The sequence below is a fragment of the Gouania willdenowi genome, chromosome 6 (genome assembly GCF_900634775.1).
Source record: "Gouania willdenowi chromosome 6, fGouWil2.1, whole genome shotgun sequence".
In the NCBI taxonomy this organism is placed as follows: Eukaryota; Metazoa; Chordata; class Actinopteri; order Blenniiformes; family Gobiesocidae; genus Gouania; species Gouania willdenowi.
In genome coordinates this window covers 404,786-425,021 of record NC_041049.1, presented here as the reverse complement: position 1 = coordinate 425,021, position 20,236 = coordinate 404,786, and the positions used below count along the sequence as shown (strand labels likewise).

At 42.7% G+C, this 20,236-nt stretch overlaps 1 protein-coding gene across 4 annotated transcripts; it reads left to right on the top strand.

Moving 5' to 3' along the window:
• Nucleotides 1-137: 137 nt before the first annotated feature.
• large1 (LARGE xylosyl- and glucuronyltransferase 1) lies at nt 138-18,292 on the top strand. Of its 4 annotated transcripts, none has more exons than XM_028450951.1 (15): nt 138-526; nt 1,889-2,034; nt 2,319-2,599; nt 4,654-4,736; nt 4,995-5,118; nt 8,073-8,244; nt 9,426-9,530; nt 11,268-11,380; nt 11,679-11,804; nt 12,426-12,581; nt 13,158-13,321; nt 14,677-14,955; nt 16,520-16,666; nt 16,740-16,935; nt 17,560-18,292. In XM_028450951.1, exons 2-15 carry the CDS (start codon nt 1,929-1,931, stop codon nt 17,755-17,757), a joined length of 2,250 nt encoding a protein of 749 aa, XP_028306752.1. In that variant the 5' UTR covers nt 138-526; nt 1,889-1,928; the 3' UTR covers nt 17,758-18,292. The 4 variants fall into 4 exon arrangements, with proteins under 4 accessions (XP_028306752.1, XP_028306751.1, XP_028306750.1 ...); XM_028450950.1 differs by having other exon boundaries at nt 1,886-2,034; XM_028450949.1 differs by having other exon boundaries at nt 1,864-2,034.
• The last annotated feature ends 1,944 nt before the right edge of the window (nt 18,293-20,236 follow it).

Sequence of the window (20,236 nt, the reverse complement as noted above, 5' to 3'; positions counted from 1 at the left end):
TATTAATTATGGTCAGATTTGGGATTAAATAATTTAAAAGGCGTAAATTAATAGTTATTTATTAAGTGTCACTGTCTGTGTGTGTTTTTAATTAATAATGTGAATAATTAGCCTCTGTGTTGACTCCGCTCCGCGGTGATCCACTCCGTGTTTCCCGGCCGCCCCTCCGTCAGTGGAGCCTGTGATTAAAGCTCTAACGACGGACAGACGCTACTGACAGGCCGCACACTTCCATCCGGAGCTCCGTGTGAATGTGTTCCAGACGGTGGAGGATTAACGGGGTGGGATAATAAACTAGAACGGCCTCCAGCGGAGCGGCTCCAGGCCGCGGTGTCTGCTGCTCGCCTCCTCCGCCTGTGACGCCTGTCCGCCGGCTACAGACGCGCTGCTCCCCGCGGGGCTCCTTTAGCTCCGTCTGTAGCTACAGACACACAGCTCCATGGAACAGGCGTGTGTGTGCAGGGGCCGCTGTGACAGACCCACGGACGGACGGAGCATCTGTTCGGAGCCGCACTGACGGCAGCAGGTTAGTGTGAAACATGTGGTCCGCGGGCCAAAGCTGGTCCAACTCACTGACATGTGAGCATAGGTTAGAATAACATAGAAGCTTTAATGCCATTGAACATCAGGTGAACAAAGTAACATTAATATTAAAACACTGTAAAGGACACACACTGTGAGGTCAGAGGTCAAACAGGAGTGGGCGTGTCAGTGACCCTGTCCAGGTCCTGGTTCCTCTGACCTACAGCTCCTCAGACTGTGATGTATTTAATGCCAGGGATGTTTGGAGAATAGTCTGGACCACGTGGTTCCAGAGGAGGAGGTGTTTGTGAGACACCAACAGGTTAATGAAGACCACCTCCACCCCACGTGTGTCAGACTTAGAACAGGTTTAGATGACCATCACTGTCTGACTCAGTGTTACACAGATATATGAAGCAGCTGCTGCACCTCTCAGAGAGAACCTCTACACACGTGGAGGAGCTGCTCATCATCACCATCATCACCATCATCATCATCATCATCACCACCATCATCACCATCATCACCACCACCATCATCATCACCACCATCACCACCATCATCATCATCACCATCATCACCACCATCATCATCACCACCATCACCACCATCACCATCACCACCATCACCATCATCATCATCATCATCATCAGTTGGGGAACCCTGGTGTTTGGATCAGTAGTGTAGCTGCTGTTAATCATGTCTGATCTCCTGGGTCAGACAGTGTACTGTGGTGGTCCTCAGGTTCACTCCAGTACGGTTGGACCTTCAGCTCTGGATCAGTTCTCTGTCTGCAGTGTTCCTCCATCTTGGTTCCTCCATCTCTGAGGGAAGCAGCTCATGATGTTCTCCAGAGAACCTCATGGATTCAGTGAGCTGCAGGGTTAGGGTGATCTACTTGTTCACCTGAACGTCCTTTCTTCACCACAGGAGATACTCAAACCTATAACTGTGCATTGAGTGTTAGCATTAGTATTAGCATCAGCGTGAGGGCTCACCTGTGTGACCTAAAGACACACCCCTCATCATAAGAACAGCTCATCTTCACCTGCTGATTCATCAGATTGATCCTGATCAGACCAGACCAATCAATGTCAGAGAATGTGACATGTACATGTTACAGTGTGAGCAGCTGCATAGATCTGTTCCTGTCCATAGACATATAAGAGTAGAACAGCTTTTAGTGGAACCAATGCGTTTCTGTTTTTCTGTCATTTTGTGTGTGTGTGTGTGTGTGTGTGTGTGTGTGTGTGTGTGTGTGTGTGTGTGTGTGTGTGTGTGTGTGTGTGTGTGTGTGTGTGTGTGTGTGTGTGTGTGTGTGTGTGTGTGTGTGTGCCACAGTAATATGAATCATCTCCACCAGCAGCTGCTGCCTACTTAGAGCTGTTCACATCCCGCCCCAAAGGATGCTGGGAATGTGTCGGGGACGTAGGAAGTTCCTGTTGGCGTCGCTGGGTCTGCTCTTCATCCCAGCGCTCACATGGCTCTACCTGTCTGTGGGCAGCTTCCAGGGTGACCTCACTTCCTGTCATCACCTCAATGTGCACACACACATTTAGTTTTTCACAGGCTTTAATATTTTAATTATTTCATCCTTTAGTTTCATATTGTTACTGATGGCTTTAGATCATGTATTGATCTGTAATGATCGCTTTTATATTGATCTGAGCTCAAACCAAACTGTGTATAAATCATCAGCATTAACAAGAGTAAATATGATCCATAAAAGACATCTTTGAACACAGCTGTGATTGATTATTCTGATTAAGTAATCTGATTACTCTCCTGTGTGACAGTGAAGCCTCTGGCTCTGTCTTCGTTGGAGCTCCAGTCCGTCTCACAGCTCGGTGAAGGTGGCGACCGCCAGGCTCTGGAGCGCCGTGTGCGAGCGATGGAGGAGGAGAACCGTGCTCTTCGGCGAGAGCTCAGCCAACCGTCCCATCGTCTGTCTGGCAGCGGTAACCGTAGAAACCACAGCCGTAACCACTCAGAGGAAGGAACGGGTGACAGCGAGGGTCAGAGGGTGGGCGCCAACGCCTCGGACTGCATTCATCAGCCGGTGGTGGATAAGTGTGAGGTAAGACACGCCCCCTAACACCAGATTTCCACTGTATGTGTATCTGCTCTGAAACGTCTCCGCTGTGTCCATCAATCCCCCACGTATCTGTAGCGGTGATGAGTCAGCAGATCTCTGTAATCCATGTGTAATGGTGTGATATAGTAATAATAATGGTATGGATTTATAAAGCACTTTTTTAGAAGAGAACCTCGTACAGAAACATTTATTTATTCATACCAGTGGTGGTAAGCTACAATGTAGCCACAGCTGCCTCTGACCACCACCAACATTCGTACCCTTTTTACCCACTCAATGACAACGACTTGGATAGAGTGGGATTCAAACTCCAAACCCTGTCTTGAGTTGTAGTGAATTCAAAGACAAACCGTTGATTGTGTTCTGTATTTTATAGAGATTATTGTGATTCAACCATGAATAAGGTCAATATTTATGTGAAATATGATCTACTCCCACCATGTCCAGGGTGTAGCCCCGCCCCTATGAGAAGGAGTGTTGATGCTGTATCTCCTGTATGTGCTGTTATCACTAAGGACTCTATTCTACCATGTGTCAGTCTAAAAAACCACACAGCTGTTCTGTTTCTGGCTGTATGTTATTCTCCTCCTGTACTTAAGTCAGTCACTGCACACCTTCATCACAGTTACGCACTGTGGGCGGAGCAGCCCTGAAATGTGGGCGTTCCCATTCACATCTGGCTTTACGCACATTCTCCGGTGTAAGATATAAGTTGTAGTGACATGGATTATTCTGACTGCTCCTTTTGAATTATTGTCATATAAAGATGTATGAGAACAGCATTAATATCACCTGATTTCCTCTCAGGGATCAATGGTTTACTGAATCTGATCAGGTTTATTGATTAAGTTTTGATCAACTTATTTTAAATTAATCCAATTGAATTGATCCTATCTACTGTAGCTCTGATGAGATGTTAGAATGTAACATTCTAATAACGTTGTTCCAACGGAACCGGAAGTTCCCACTGAAACGGTTGTACTTGAGGTAGCTAGCTGACTGTGAATGTGTAGCTATGAGGTACGGACAAAAGGCTGGAATAAAAAGAACTAACATTAGTCAGACATAACAGATCGAACACTGAGCAGGTGAAGATGATTAAAGCTGATCACGTTCTCATGGAGCACCGCTGTGCTACACTAAAAACAGACGGAGCTTTACAGGCACAGCAAAGTTAAACGGGCACTGGTGGCTTTGTGTTTAGGAGTCAGTGATGATTTGTGTTGTTTTTAGACGGTGTTTGTGGTGATTTAAGATGAGTTTAATGCAGCCAGGACAGGAGGAGAGAGGGTGGTGCACACCTAAGAAGTGGTCCCTGGAAACATTTCTGCATTAAAAAACGTTCTTTGCCGATTTTGTCCATTTCTGCGCTTAACAATTTTCATTGGTCGATTTCATGATTCTGTTAACGCAGATTTTATAGGGTCCTAGAGAAGCACTATCAACACTGGAGCCACTTTCACACTGCTCTCTCCCATAGACACAGTACACGGAGGCGGTACCCTTTCTGTGCGTGGGTGTGGTTCCAGTGCCTCTAACTGACACGCCCACCAGTGTCTGGGAGCAGAGAGAAGTGCTTGTTTTTTTATTATTTTAAGACTTTATTTTATATTATTAACAATTATTTTCATCTTTCAGATGTGTTTCAGTGGTCAATGACACATGTTTCTGTGGTGTGACAAACGCACCACGTGATCCCCCCATGCTGTGAAAAAATACTATTGAAAACCCTGAAATGGATTTAATTACAATCCATCTTGAACACGGAGTATTTTATTTTGAAACTGAACCAGATACCAGTATTTTATTCTGTCTAAGCACTACTTCCTGCTTATCTTTGTTGAACTGCTGCATTCATAGCTGTGTGAGTATCTGCTGCAGATTGACATGAGGTAGAAATGGACTTTAATGAAAACCTAACAGCTGTTCCACAGCAGACATGGAGGAAATTAGGGCTAACTCTGTGAAGTAACTAGTGTGATGTCATCATGTTGTGTTTGATTCAGAGTCATGTCATGATGTTCTGTGTGTTCCAGACCATCCATGTGGCCATCGTGTGCGCTGGTTATAATGCCAGCCGTGACGTGGTGACGCTGGTCAAGTCTGTCCTCTTCCACCGGTAAAACTAACACCAGCACTTCATACTGTATGATCACTGGTGTTCTGACCTGTGTGTGTGTGTGTGTGTGTGTGTGTGGTGTGTGTGTGTGTGTGTGTGTGTGTGTGTGTGTGTGTGTGTGTGTGTGTGTGTGTGTGTGTGTGTGTGTGTGTGTGTGTGTGTGTGTGTGTGTGTGTGTGTGTGTGTGTGTGTGTGTGTGTGTGTGTGTGTGTGTGTGTGTGTGTGTGTGTGTGTGTGTGTGTGTGTGTGTGTGTGTAGGAGGAACCCTCTGTACTTCCACTTCATCACTGACTCCATAGCTCAGCAGATCCTCTCCTCTCTCTTCCATACATGGATGGTTCCCGCCGTCAGGGTTGACTTCTACGACGCTGACGAGCTTAAGGTGAGACCAGGTTAACTCAAGTCTGACTTCGATGATTCTAGATAATTGGTCGATACTGAGTCCTGATCCAATATTCTATAATACATTAAAAAGATAAAGGATGCCTTTTATTTATTTTATTCACCTTATTTTAACATTTAACCCTAAACAGAACACTTCTGTGATGTAACTTGATCAATCAATAAATTAACTTTAGACTTTAGATTAAATAATATTAAATAAAAATGTCTAATATAAAAATGAATAGTGTCTCATCTTAACAACATGTTAACAAATAATAAAATAAAAGTACCACAGCTTTTAGGAACTATTAATGTCATTTAGTTTCACAGATTAAAATGTATGTTTTTATTGATGAAAAGGATGATAACTACATTTTGTTGGTATTGTAGGTTTATTTAAATAAAGTGTGTGACGTCTACAGATAGAGGTTGATGTAGAACAGGGGTTCATCTGGTCTCACCCTGGGACCCACATTTTGTCACTGTTTTTTTAGAATTCAACCAACCAAATTTAGTTTTTCAAAAATAGCTGTTGAAAACACACATATTTTTAAAACATAAATCTATATATTTTCCTGTGTAACATGCAATTCTGCATGCCTGTCAAAAGAAAAGTTTCTTTCAAAATAAAAGACAAGTCCAACATGAGATATTAAGTATTTATTTTTGACCAGCTGTCTGTGACCCAGTACAGGTCTGCGACCCACCAGTTGAGAATCACTAGAGAACACATCTGCGTGTGTTGCTGTAGGTGTTTGATATAGACATACTGCAGTAGATTGACTAGGATGGTCTATTCTCACACACAAACATGCCCTCAAACATCTGTGCACAGTGCACACACACACTAGCTAGCATCAGGCTAGTTAGCAGAGAGGCTAACGATACGTTTGGTCTCCTCCAAACAGAACAAATGTAGTGATTTACCTGATGTTGAACTCATTTATTCACAAACGTCTGCATCCAAACAACAGACAGGCTCCTCCTCTTTTTGACACAACTTCTGCTGTGTCATCATGTTCTACTAGTTCTGCAGCTTCAGAGCTTTCTGATCCATTTACACCGTAACCATGGTAACCAGAGTGCTACTGTTTACCTTCACAGTGCAACATTGAAAAGGCTCCAGTCTGACGCGCCACATCGTAGCGTTCTGAACGTTGTGTAATCTATACACTGGTACGGTGGTATATTAAACATTTATATCATAACTAAAATATATACCAGTATTTGGTATGAACCGGTGTACCGCAATAAATGTACATATATATCAGAGTCCTGATAGAGAGATAACGTCAGATTCTGATCAAGTCTGAAACCATGTGATCGGATCAGGACATCCTTAGTGGATACACATGTTCACATAGAAGCACAACACACACACACACACACACACACACACACACACACACACAGGCTGAAGGAGTGAAGGATAAAGTCAAAGTCTAATTAATGCTGTAAAGCTGAGACACGCCCCCTCAGGCCTGGAGCTGGATGTTGATTGGCTCTCACACATACTCACACACGTTTATAGAAAACTGTTTGATCATAAATGTGATCACAGTTAAACTCTACTAGTGATTAATTTAAGTTACTAATAAAGGAAACTTGTCACTAGTTAACATCATATGCTAATGAAGGGGCGGGGAAAGTAAGTTCATGCTTGCTGTTGGCTTTCAAAATAATTCCAACCAATCGGAGAGCTGGATTTGGTTCTAATCCCTCCTACTTAATTTACATTAGCTGTACTAGTACTACAGTGATATACAGTGACGTGCTGTGACCACTAGGGGTGGGTAGGCACGACGTTACAAATGTAGACCACCAATGACAATTTCATATGTTTCTGCTGGAAAGTGTTAATTCAGATCAACTTTATTTGTATAGCGTAATTTACAACTAAGTCATCTCATAATCATCATAATAAAGAAAAAATCCAACAAGATCCACATGAACAAGTATTTATCATCTAACAAAATCAACATCATAAACACCATTAAAGAAACAATTATTTAATATATCCTCCATACTCTCCAACAACATATATCTCATGACACGACAGCACATCTGTTGTTTGTGTTGGAAACACAGAAACATGGAGAAAATGACAACAACAACAACTCAGAACAGCCTCAGTGAGGAGCATCCACAAAGTCAATCCTTCCTTTTGTTCCATTCACTGTAGAAAGTACCAACAATGTTCTGACCTTAGCTTTGCTGAAGGTCTGGTAGCTCAGGTGTTGGTCTCCATCTTTTAAAAGATGTTGTTTTTCCTCAAAACAAAGTTTCTCTATCGTCTCTAGCGCTGTCATCATGACTGTAGTGTTATCCCACCCACTAGCTAGAGAACGTAGCAGCAGCAGTCACGTGTCATCTATTCACTAATGCACTGTGAACTTACGTATAGCATTTAGCATAGCGCGGCTACATCCAAAGGCAACGTAGCTAGCAGCCTTTTTATGTAAATGGTTTTCATCTTGATGAACTGACTGAGCATGTGCAAACACATAAAAACACGCTATGAGAACAGAGGCAGAGCAGAAATGTGCTTTTGGGAGAGGGTGTGGCCTCCTTTGGGCTCCTCCTCCTCCTTACAGCGGAGTGAGACTGTGCAGTGTCTCTGCCGTACCAGGAAATAGTGATGTTTAGTTATTTGGGATATGAAACACACAAAATGCTGACACTTTTAAACTTATAGGTACAGTAGACTAGTGTCTCATGTTGGTTGTAATATTTTCTAAAGCCAATGACAAGCCTGAACTTACTTTTCCCACACCTCATTAGCATATGATGCTAACTGGTGACAGTTTCCTTCACTAGCAAACTTCAATGAATTACTAGTAGTGTTGAACTATGGTTGATATCACATTTATGATCAAACAATAAACATGCTCTCACACACCCCACTGAGCAGTGACCTCTCTGTGACCTCTGACCTCTGTCGGTGCGCTGCAGTCTGAGGTGTCGTGGATTCCTAACAAACATTACTCTGGGATCTACGGGCTGATGAAGCTGGTTCTCACCAAGGCGCTGCCCTCAGACCTGCAGAGAGTCATCGTCCTGGACACAGACATCACCTTTGCCACTGACATCGCTGAGCTCTGGGCCGTGTTCCACAAGTTCAAAGGTCAGTGCAAAGCTCCATCTGCGTCACTTTAAATGATCAAAACCACACGCACGCACACACACACACACACACACACACACGCATGCATGCACGCACGCACACACGCACACACGCACGCACGCACGCGCACACACACAGTGCTTTAGGAGCACCGTCTCCATGGCAACAGAGCTGCAGAATCCCTCAGTTTCTCTGCCTGAGTTGGTTTGTTGTTGCTGACAAACGCTGTGTCTAATTTCATTTTTATTATTATTCTTTTTTTATTTTCAGTGTGAAGCATGTTTTTATTTCACACTTTTTGGTGCTGTAACAAACCAAATAAATACAGATCCATATCATCTTAAAGGTCCAGTATCATGCTATTTGTGACGGAGTAGCCCCGTCAGCTATCGCGTGGAGGTCATGACACTAACACACATGTACACACACACACACTCATTCAGACCGTTTACTGCTGTCTTCAGGTTTCCTTTCTTCACACTTAACCGCTGCTCAAGCCTTTTTCTATCCATAGTTTTCTCTGAGTTGTAAACATTTCTCCAGTATATAGTATACACCACTGTTACGACTGGTTCCTCATGGCCTCTCAGCCTGTCCTTCCTCCTCTCCTAACACACCTGACTCACATCAGTAATCAGGTAGGAGAAGGAGGAGGAGCTTATAAAGGGCTGAGAGGACCAGAAGGAGTGAGGCACAACAACTGACCATCAGCGACATGTGGGGAGAGTTCTTCAGCTCTCCACTGGAGGTCTTTGTAAGTTTGTTGTTTTAGTTTGGACTGGAGATTTCTGGTAGTCCTGTTTTCATGTTCCAGTAGTTTAGTCTTTTGGGAGGAGTTTCTGGTAGATGATGTCACACGTCTGGCAAAATCCATCTGTCCCGTTTAAAGCTGATTTTTTGTAATAACAAGAGAGGAAACAGAACTTTTACACTTTGTTCCTCTGAATGAGGCTCAAGGATGTTTATCACTGTAGATAAACCATTAGAAAGTCATTTATTATCATACCTCCCCTTTAAACCAGTTTAAATCATTTAAACTGGTTTAAAGAATTCAAACCAATATAAAGGTTGAGGTTGTTACGCTCAGACAAATGTTTAACCACATCCTTCCGGGACAGACACACACGTCATTGGTTCCTCATGATGTCAGGATGTTCCTCAGGATGTTGTTCTGTGTCCAGGTCAGCAGGTTCTAGGTCTGGTGGAAAACCAGAGCGACTGGTACCTTGGGAACCTGTGGAAGAACCATCGACCGTGGCCGGCTCTGGGCCGAGGCTTCAACACAGGTGAGTGTGCAGGTTCCCATGCACTCTGATAATAAACACAGCTGTGTGGTTTCCTTCAATCATTGAAGGTCACATAGCCCCGCCTCTTCACCCTTTGACCCTGTGCCGCTAGTGCTGCTCCATGCTAAGTTATCCAAACATGTGTGTGCGTGTAACTAATGCTGCCCAAAAAGTCCGGGTGGACTCCGTCCAGACAGAAAAATGAACAGCGATTCTACAACAGATTACAATTGTCAATGAACAGAAGGTCATTTTGACCACATGTGCAGTAAAGCCAGGTGTTTAGGACCAGCAGCTGATGCTGGGGGATAGCACTGGCAGAGGACCGCTAAACCACACTGACAGTCCGTGTTTATTGAACAGGTCAAAGAGGACATTCAAATCTTTTTTGGTCTGTTCAGATTGGCATCGTGCAGTCTCGTTAGTTCTCACATGGACAATAAGTCAAGTCACTGAAGAAGGAAGGGAGTCCAACAGGCCTGGGAGAACATCAACAATGTCCAAAACTTTGGCTCCCGGGTAACAGCGAGTAATGACTTTCAAAAAGCGAATATGCTCCCACTATTAGAGTGGTGGGGGGAAACACAGGACGTGGTGGAGCAGTGGAGAGACCAGGCACCATCGATGGACGACTCAGGTGAGGTTAAACAGCACAAGTAGCAGTTTTTGGAGAGGACACCGTTGGATTGGAATGTGGTAGAGCAGCAGAACGCTGGGACACACTATCCTAGAGGAACTTCAGGCTGGAGCAAGAGATGTACATGTTGCGGCCGGAGGAGCAGGCCTCGGCACCGTTGTCGGACGATGGCGTTTTCATTGGAGAAGCCTGATTGACGAAGACTTCCCAGCAGCCAGTGATGGCCTTTGCAGATTGAGAGGATGAGGTCGGGGGAGCAGGACAATCATCCGTCAGGACATAATATCTATTTGCCAGAGCCAGTTTTGTGAGGGATGATTCTCTCCTCTTTTTATGGTGAGAGACAACCTCAGTCCAGGTAGTGCCGTGTTTCAGGGTGGAACAGTTGAAGGATCTCAAACCAGCGAATCTGGAAGGGAAGCTCCAGCCTTCAACAAGAGTTGGGATTGTTCATTTGTTCCAAAGCTGGACAGCTGGGGGAACAGAGTCGTGAAGCTGGAGATCAGTGACTCTTTCTTCTGAAGTTCTACTGACAGATGATGATGTCATCCCTCAGGTCAGCAATTTTTTTTATTTGCCTTAAACCAGGGGTGTCAAACTCCAGTCCTCGAGGGCCGGATTCCTGAGACTTTTAGATGTGTCCCTATTCAAACGCTCCTGGTGGAGACCAATGTGTTGTGATCAAGCTCTGCAGAAGCATGATAATGAGCGATTTATTTGATTCAGGTGTGTTGGAGCAGGGACACATCTAAAAGTCTGAGGAATCCGGCCCTCGAGGACTGGAGTTCGACACCCCTGCCTTAAACAATGGTTTCTTAGGGTCATTACAATGACCAACAGGCATTGTGTTATGTTGGCCCACAAGGGTGCCAGGCTGCTACATGGTTAGCATTGAGGTGCTCGCTGCTACATGGTTAGCATTGAGATGTTAGCTCCTATATGGTTAGCATTCAGGTGTTAGCTGCTACATGGTTAGCATTGAGGTGTTAGCTGCTACATGGTTAGCATTGAGGTGTTAGCTGCTACATGGTTAGCATTGAGGTGGCTTTTTGGGGTGCAAAAATATAAGAAGTGTAACACCTATTCTCTCTCTCCTCCAGGAGTCATCCTCCTTCTCTTGGATCGTCTGAGGAAGCTGAGATGGGAGCAGATGTGGAGGCTGACAGCAGAAAGAGAGCTGATGGGCATGTTGTCCACCTCACTAGCAGACCAGGTCTCACACACACACACACACACACACACACACACACTGGTAAACAAACACAGATGCTTTTCCAGCTGATGATGAGATTATGAGTCTTCCATTAAACCTTGAATGCTAACAGGTGATGCTAGTAGTTTAATTGTGTGTGTGTGTGTGTGTGTGTGTGTGTGTGTGTGTGTGTGTGTGTGTGTGTGTGTGTGTGTGTGTGTGTGTGTGTGTGTGTGTGTGTGTGTGTGTGTGTGTGTGTGTGTGTGTGTGTGTGTGTGTGTGTGTGTGTGTGTGTGTGTGTGTGTGTGTGTGTGTGTAGGACATCTTTAATGCAGTGATCAAACAGAACCCCTTCCTGGTCCATCAGCTGCCATGTTTCTGGAACGTTCAGTTGTCTGATCACACTCGCTCAGAGAAATGCTACAAAGATGTGTCGGATTTGAAGGTGACACACACACACACACACACACACAGAGCTTATTAACGACACACACATAAACACCACACTACTGTAAGGGATTCACTAAATCAAGTTATTGAACAGAAATCATGTTTATTGTGAAACGGTGACATTTCTGGAAGTGAAATGTATACTAGTTACATTTGTTTGTGTAAAATGTGGAACAGTGTGAACTATGCAGACTTCAAAGGTTTATTAAAGGTCATGACAAAATTAAACTGTTTTTAGCAAAAACAGTGAAAATAACAAGTTAGTCCGTTTAACAAAGCACAAATAATGTAAGTCACACGTTCAGTGAATTTCAAAATAAAAGTGTTGAGACAAACATGCAGTGTGGGCACGTGACTGTGAATAATAAACTATTATTATTAATAATAGTAATTTAAAAAAAGTAAGGATTGATTGTTATTTTAACAAACTAATGTGGGAAAATTATTGCAAATAAAGTTTAATGGGATTTAATGGCAGTATAAACTAAAGCAGCACTGCTCACACTGTTCACCTTTGATTTAGTGACAATAAGGACAAATGTTCACTGTAACTTCTTCATGTGGACACACGCACACACACACACACACACACACACACACACACACACACACACAGGTGATCCACTGGAACTCTCCTAAGAAGCTGCGAGTGAAGAACAAACACGTGGAGTTCTTCAGGAACCTCTACCTGACCTTCCTAGAGTACGACGGGAACCTCCTACGCAGAGAACTGTTTGGCTGTCTGAGTGAGGCCGACCACAACAGTGAGAACGTAGGTCGCCGACCCCCACAGCACACCTCACTGTTTTGTAGTTGGTATGAACAGTCTATAAAAATTGCTGATTACAAATTAATTAAGTGAAAAAATGTAAATATATATAAATCTAGGTGTATAGTATGTAAAAACATCCCTAACAAGGTAATCAATAGATGAGAAAATAATTAGATAATATTTATTGGTGTATTTTACAGCTGATTATAGACATGGGTCAAACTGAGCCGTTAGCATTAGAGATGCTAACACTAGGGGAAGGTTATGTTTAATAAGGTTATTTATTAAAGGATCAGTAATTGTGATTAATTTTAATTTTAATTGGAAAAAATGCTGGTCATTGTAATTGAACATGGATAATTTAAGATGTAATTGACCCCAATCCTGGTTACAGATATTTTAACCTTAAACACAAGAATATTCTGCAATTCTTATTCTGTAAAATAAATTCAAATAAAATAATACAATAAAAAACCCTGTAAAATAACCTCAAACAATCCATCATCACATCTTTAGGTTCATCAGGTGTGTGTGTTAGCGAACGTGATCATTCGTTAGACGTGTGTGTTCTCACAGCTGCAGAAAACGCTATCCCAGTTGGACGAAGACGATCCGTGCTATGAGTTCCGCAGAGAACGATTCACCGTCCACAGAACGCACCTCTACTTCCTGCACTACGAGTACCAAGTTAGCACGGATGACTCAGACGTCACACTGGTCGCTCAGCTCTCTATGGACAGGTAACGCTAACGTTGGCTACATACACGGGTGATGCTATTGTTAGCTACGTAACCGGGAGACGCTAACCTTGGCTACATACACGGGTGACGCTGACATTGGCTACATACACGGGTGACGCTGACATTGGCTACGTACACGGGTGACGCTGACATTGGCTACATACACGGGTGACGCTGACGTTGGCTACATACACAAGTGGCGCCAACCTTGGCTATATACACGGGTGGCGCTGACATTGGCTACATACACAAGTGGCGCTGACGTTGGCTACATACACGGGTGACGCTGACGTTGGCTACATACACAAGTGGCGCTGACGTTGGCTACATACACGGGTGACGCTGACGTTGGCTACATACACGGGTGATGCTGACGTTGGCTACATACACGGGTGACGCTGACGTTGGCTACATACACAAGTGGCACTGACGTTGGCTACATACACAAGTGGCGCTGAAGTTGGCTACATACACGGGTGACGCTGACGTTGCGCTGACGTTGGCTACATACACGGGTGACGCTGACGTTGGCTACATACACGGGTGGCGCTGACGTTGGCTACATACACGGGTGGCGCTGAAGTTGGCTACATACACGGGTGACGCTGACGTTGCGCTGACGTTGGCTACATACACGGGTGGCGCTGACGTTGGCTACATACACGGGTGGCGCTGAAGTTGGCTACATACACGGGTGACGCTGACGTTGCGCTGACGTTGGCTACATACACGGGTGGCGCTGACGTTGGCTACATACACGGGTGGCGCTGACGTTGGCTACATACACGGGTGGCGCTGACGTTGGCTACATACACGGGTGGCGCTGACGTTGGCTACATACACGGGTGGTGCTGACGTTGGCTACATACACGGGTGGCGCTGACGTTGGCTACATGCACGGGTGGCGCTGACGTTGGCTACATGCACGGGTGGCGCTGACGTTAGCTACATACACGGGTAAGGCTAACTTTAGCTCCATGGACAGGTGATGCTAACATTAGCTCCATGGTGATGCTATTATTTGATCTAGTTTGCTAACTTTAGTTCAATGGTGATGCTAACATTTTAGGACAGGTGATGCTAACATTAGCTTGTGGTGTTGTTAATATTGGCTCCATAGTGATGCTAACATTAGCGCCACAGTGATGCTAACATTAGCTCCATGGTAATACTAGCATTCTGATAGGTGATGCAAACATTAGCTCTATGTTGATGCTAACATTTGGATAGGTGATGCCAATATTGGCTCCATGGTGATGCTAATATTAGCTCTATGTATAAGTGATGCTAACTTGCAAACATTAGTACAGGTGTGTGTGTTTGTTCTAAAGCTGAGGCTGTGTGTTTTAATGCAGGCTCCAGATGTTGGAGGCCATCTGTAAGCACTGGGAGGGGCCTATTAGCCTAGCGCTGTACCTTTCTGATGCTGAGGCACAGCAGTTTCTGCGTTACGCTCAGGGCTCTGAGGTTCTGATGAGCCGTGGGAACGTGGGCTACCACGTGGTCTACAAAGAGGGTCAGTTTTATCCCGTCAACCTGCTGAGGAACGTGGCCATGAGGCAGGTGACCACGCCCTACATGTTCCTGTCTGATATCGACTTCCTGCCCATGTACGGACTCTACGAGTACCTGAGGTAGGTGTCATCCTTCAAAGGTGCAGTCCGCAACTCTCATTCGCTCCCTCCCCCTCCATCCCTCCCTTCTCTCTCTCAATGTGCACACACCTGAGCAGCAGCAACAACACAGTGACACTTACAGCAGCCCACTCGGAGGCTGCTGTCCACACATGAACAACACATGCACTACATAGTTCTAGTGTAACAATTACAAATCAAATATAATGTAAAGCAGCAGTAATTACCTTTCAAACATAAAAGTCACCAATTCCATCTTCTACTCCTCCAGACCATACACTGTAAAAAAGATGGCGCTACAGCTCCTGGAAAGGGGTGGGGCCTGTGAGTGACAGCTGTCAGACAGTCCATCAAACACAATCCTGCCTCTGGTTGGTTCTTTCTGCTCGGTTGCAGTGCATTTTGGTAATCTGCCAAAGGCTGCAGGAGCAGCAGGGGGCGGGGCTCAATGAGCCTGTTTTTCACACAAACTACTTGTTTGATGTAAAACTGTCCTTACATAGTGACAGCTTTAGTAAATATGACAAAAAGTTACTTTTAAAAGAGTTGCAGACTGCACCTTTAATATATGTCTACTAAATATTCACTAACAGATCCACCATTTTCACGTTTTTCAGATAATGAATGTATTGGAATATTTTTGAGACAAATGTCTGCCTATATGAATCTATTAATAGTTCTATTAATATGAATCTATTAATAGTTCTATTAATATGAATCTATTAATAGTTCTATTAATATGAATCTATTAATAGTTCTATTAATATGAATCTATTAATAGTTCTATTAATATGAATCTATTAATAGTTCTATTAATATGAATCTATTAATAGTTCTATTAATAGTTCTATTAATATGAATCTATTAATATTTCTATTAATATGAATCTATTAATAGTTCTATTAATATGAATCTATTAATAGTTCTATTAATATGAATCTATTAATAGTTCTATTAATATGAATCTATTAATATTTCTATTAATATGAATCTATTAATAGTTCTATTAATATGAATCTATTAATATGAATCTATTAATAGTTCTATTAATATGAATCTATTAATAGTTCTATTAATAGTTCTATTAATATGAATCTATTAATAGTTCTATTAATATGAATCTATTAATAGTTCTATTAATATGAATCTATTAATAGTTCTATTAATATGAATCTATTAATAGTTCTATTAATATGAATCTATTAATATTTCTATTAATATGAATCTATTAATAGTTCTATTAATATGAATCTATTAATAGTTCTATTAATATGAATCTATTAATATGAATCTATTAATATGAATCTATTAATATGAATCTATTAATAGTTCTATTAATATGAATCTATTAATAGTTCTATTAATATGAATCTATTAATAGTTCTATTAATATGAATCTATTAATAGTTCTATTAATATGAATCTATTAATAGTTCTATTAATATGAATCTATTAATAGTTCTATTAATAGTTGTCACAGCAGCAGCAGAAATGAATACATTAATATAGAAATAATAATAATGATGATGATGATGGACGTGTGTGTTTAAATGTGTGTGTGTAGGAGGGCCGTGGTACAGTTGGACATGTCCAACACTAAGAAAGCTCTGGTGGTTCCAGCGTTTGAGACTCTGAGGTACCGTCTGTCCTATCCAAAGTCGAAGGCGGAGCTTCTGTCTCAGCTGGACATGGGGACGCTGTTCACCTTCAGGTCTCACACACACACACACACTCAGATCTAACCTGTGGTTGGGCCCCGCCCTCACCTGTCCGTCCATGCTCAGGTATCACGTGTGGACCAAAGGCCACGCCCCCACCAACTTTGCTAAGTGGCGCACGGCGACCACGCCCTACAGAGTGCAGTGGGAGGCCGACTTTGAGCCATACGTCATGGTGAGGAGGGATAGCCCCGAGTACGACCGCCGCTTTGTGGGCTTTGGCTGGAATAAGGTGGCTCACATCATGGAGCTGGACGCACAGGTGACACACACACACACACACACACACACACACACACACACACACACACACACACACAAATCTGGTTAAAACAGGTTAAAAGTGACATAATGTGTAACAGTGATGGAAAGGGTTTATATGTGGTAACTGGAGGGTTGCTGGTTCAAGTCCCGGTGCGGACCAAAAAAAAAAAAAAAAACAGAAGTTGTTCTGGTAGCTGGAGAGGTGCCAGGGCACTTCTCGAGCACTACCGAGGTGCCCTTGAGCAAGGCACTAAACCCCAACACTGCTCCTTTCATTGTAAAGTGACTTTGAGAACCCAGAAAAGTTCTGTATAAAGTTGATGTATAATAATAAAGTGCTGAAAATGTCTTGAAAGGCATTGAAATATGATGTAGAAGTGTCAGAAATGGGGGTAATATAGAAAAATTGCATTTAAAGGAACAAAAATATGGAAAGAAATAATTGGCTTAAAATGTTTAAAAAAATAGTAATTCATAGTTTCTTGAAGGCATCTAGAGACCCCTCCCACTGTCCCACAACCCCTAATGGGGTCCTGGTCCCAGGGTTGAGAACCCTTGGTTTATAGAGGATAGATGTGTTCCTGTGATGCTGATCTGTGCGTGTGTGTGTGTGTGTGTACAGGAGTATGAGCTCGTGGTCCTTCCTAACGCCTATATGATCCACATGCCTCACGCCCCCAGCTTCGACATCACTAAGTTTCGCTCCAACAGACAGTATCGAGTGTGTCTGAAGACGCTGAAGGAGGAGTTTCAGCAGAACATGTCACGACGCTACGGCTTCACCGCCCTCAAGTACATGACGGCCGAGAACAACAGCTAGCAGCTAGCGCCGCTGGGAACACTGGGAGGGGCTTGACAATCGATCACTTTGGGATCAAAGCATTGAGATGAGTCACTCACTGAACATGTCACATGTCATTTCCTGTTCTAGCAGCAGGTTGGAACGTTTCCACGGGAACTGAAGGACGTTCAATATATTTGATCTTCACTGAAACGACCTGATGTCATGTGATCTGTTTATTAACATTTAGTCAACATGGACGTTTCAGTGGAATTTTGCTGTATTTACAGAAGTTGAACAATTGTAAAGTTCTGGCAAAATAAACCTATTTTTAAAAAAAATATTATCATTCAATGGATGTTAATAATTATGACTGGATATGATAGTTATTTAACATTACTGACAGTTTACGGTTAATTCCAATTACAGTTTTTTCCAATTGTTAATTATTTTAACTGACACACAAAACATCCTTAAAGGGGACATATCATGTTAAATCCACTTTTTTAGCCCTTAAATGCATTTTGTTGTATATTTAGAGTGTTTAGAAGTACAGAAAAGTTCATATTAATCTCTTCAGGTGCTCCATTGATATCTTTATTTTCTGTTTTGCTCATATTTTTCAATCTGTTTAGATTTTTCTATTCTCTGTTACGTTTTTTGAACTATTACATCACAGTATTTGCAGCAGAACTGCCATATTAGTTCATCAACTCCAGGTCCAACACTTCGAGCAATCCGCCATTTTTATTTCTCACTTTTATTTTGTAGTCCAAGCTCCAGGATGCAGAAGTTACGAGAGGATAAGTCAAAATGTTGGGTTGTTGGATGTAGTAACCCACACGCTTCATTACACCGTCTCCCAGCATCAGAACCTTTTCAAAGTGTCTGGTTGAGTTTTATTTTTTATAGAAATGTACCACATCTGTGGATAAGGTCATTTTTGTGTGTGTGAAGCACTTCAATGATGACTGCTTCATCAACCTCCACCAGTATAAAGAAGGATTTACAGAAAGACTTTGTCTGATTGAGGGTTCAATTCCTTCTATCTTTGGAGACGATGAACAGAGCACTTCGGTAAGCTGTAAATAACGCTAAAAAGTGATGATAAGACGTCCCTGTCATTGTTTTGTTAGCATTAGCACCATCTTCATATGTTAGCGCTGTGTGCTCGTTTTAGATCCTTGATGATATGGCCTACGTGATTTAATTTAAGTCTAAAGTTTTCATTAGTCATTTCATTTTGATGTTTTTGTCTCTGAAAAGACTGTATTAAAATGCATTTTGTGACGTTAGCTTGGCGCTAGCGTTAGCTCGGTGCTTGTGTTAGCTCACTTGTTAGGGTTCTGCAGGTTCATCATCTTCATTTTCATCTCGCTCCACTGGGTCAGACTCTGGCTGGAACATGTAAGGCTGGATGGACAAGTCTAACGTTGTTGACATTTTATAAATAACCTCTGAATAAAAGGTTTATTTGCCTTTATCTCTTCTATCAAACTACAAAAATGGTGGAGTTGAACCGAGTGTCACCTGAAGAGGGGGCGGGGTATGAAGTGTCTCATTTGCATTTAAAGAGACAGCACCAAAACGAGTTGCTCTCAGGAGCACATCAGAAAAGGGGTGGAGCTATAATAATGAGGAATTCAGACCCAAGCAGTGCAGCTCTGCTTTATATAGACCATAACTGTATGATTTATATGTAAAAAGGAAGGATTTAAAACCATGATATGTCCCCTTTAAGTCTAAACACTTTTTAAATGAATGAACACATTCTCTGCATAAGACACAACAATCTGACATAAAGTCACATGTTTGTGTCATAATGACACTACATGAGCTAATTAACTAATATATGTCACACCTGACCAAACACATGAATGCTAAATTGTTAACACTTCAATCAGGAATTAAGCGTTATAAAAGACCACAGACCACACCTCTTTCTTTCTTTTCCAACAACAATGGAAGACGTTATCGAGGGGGGGGTGCAGCTAGTAGAGGAGTTCATGATCATAGAAGACGACAACTCAAATAAAATCAGAGAAACGTTAGTTGATCATGTCATCAATCATGGGCTGAAAATGACAGAAGCTGTTTTACTGTCGTCTCTTTCATCCAGACATTTAGACTAGAGCACAGGTATGCAACCATCTATGTAGTACGTTTACATGTGAGCTTTAATTCCTCTTTAACCTGACCATGTAAACACATAATTCCTAATGCTACTTTAATTCTGAATTGAAGTTAATTCTGAATTAGATAATTCCCCTTTCTTGTAAACACTTAAAGGTGCAGTCTGGAACTCTCAGATCCCTCCCTCCCCGCTGCTCTCTTGCTCTGCCTCCAAACTTTCCAAAGTCCCTCCCCCAGAGGAGCTAACAATAGTCAGACAGCAACATCATAGTAATATAACATGCTCTGTTAAAAGCATATAACTGCAGCGTTTCTCAATGTGCACACTCCTGAGCAGCAGCAACAACACAGTGTCACTCACAGCAGCCCACACAGAGGCTGCTGC

Excerpts from the sequence above, each read along its gene's own strand:
- large1 (XM_028450951.1), top strand. The coding sequence starts at position 1,929 with ATGCTGGGAATGTGTCGGGGACGTAGGAAGTTCCTGTTGGCGTCGCTG. Across the intron at positions 4,737-4,994 it reads AAGTCTGTCCTCTTCCACCG|GAGGAACCCTCTGTACTTCC; the intron begins GTAAAACTAACA and ends GTGTGTGTGTAG. Across the intron at positions 11,805-12,425 it reads AAGATGTGTCGGATTTGAAG|GTGATCCACTGGAACTCTCC; the intron begins GTGACACACACA and ends ACACACACACAG.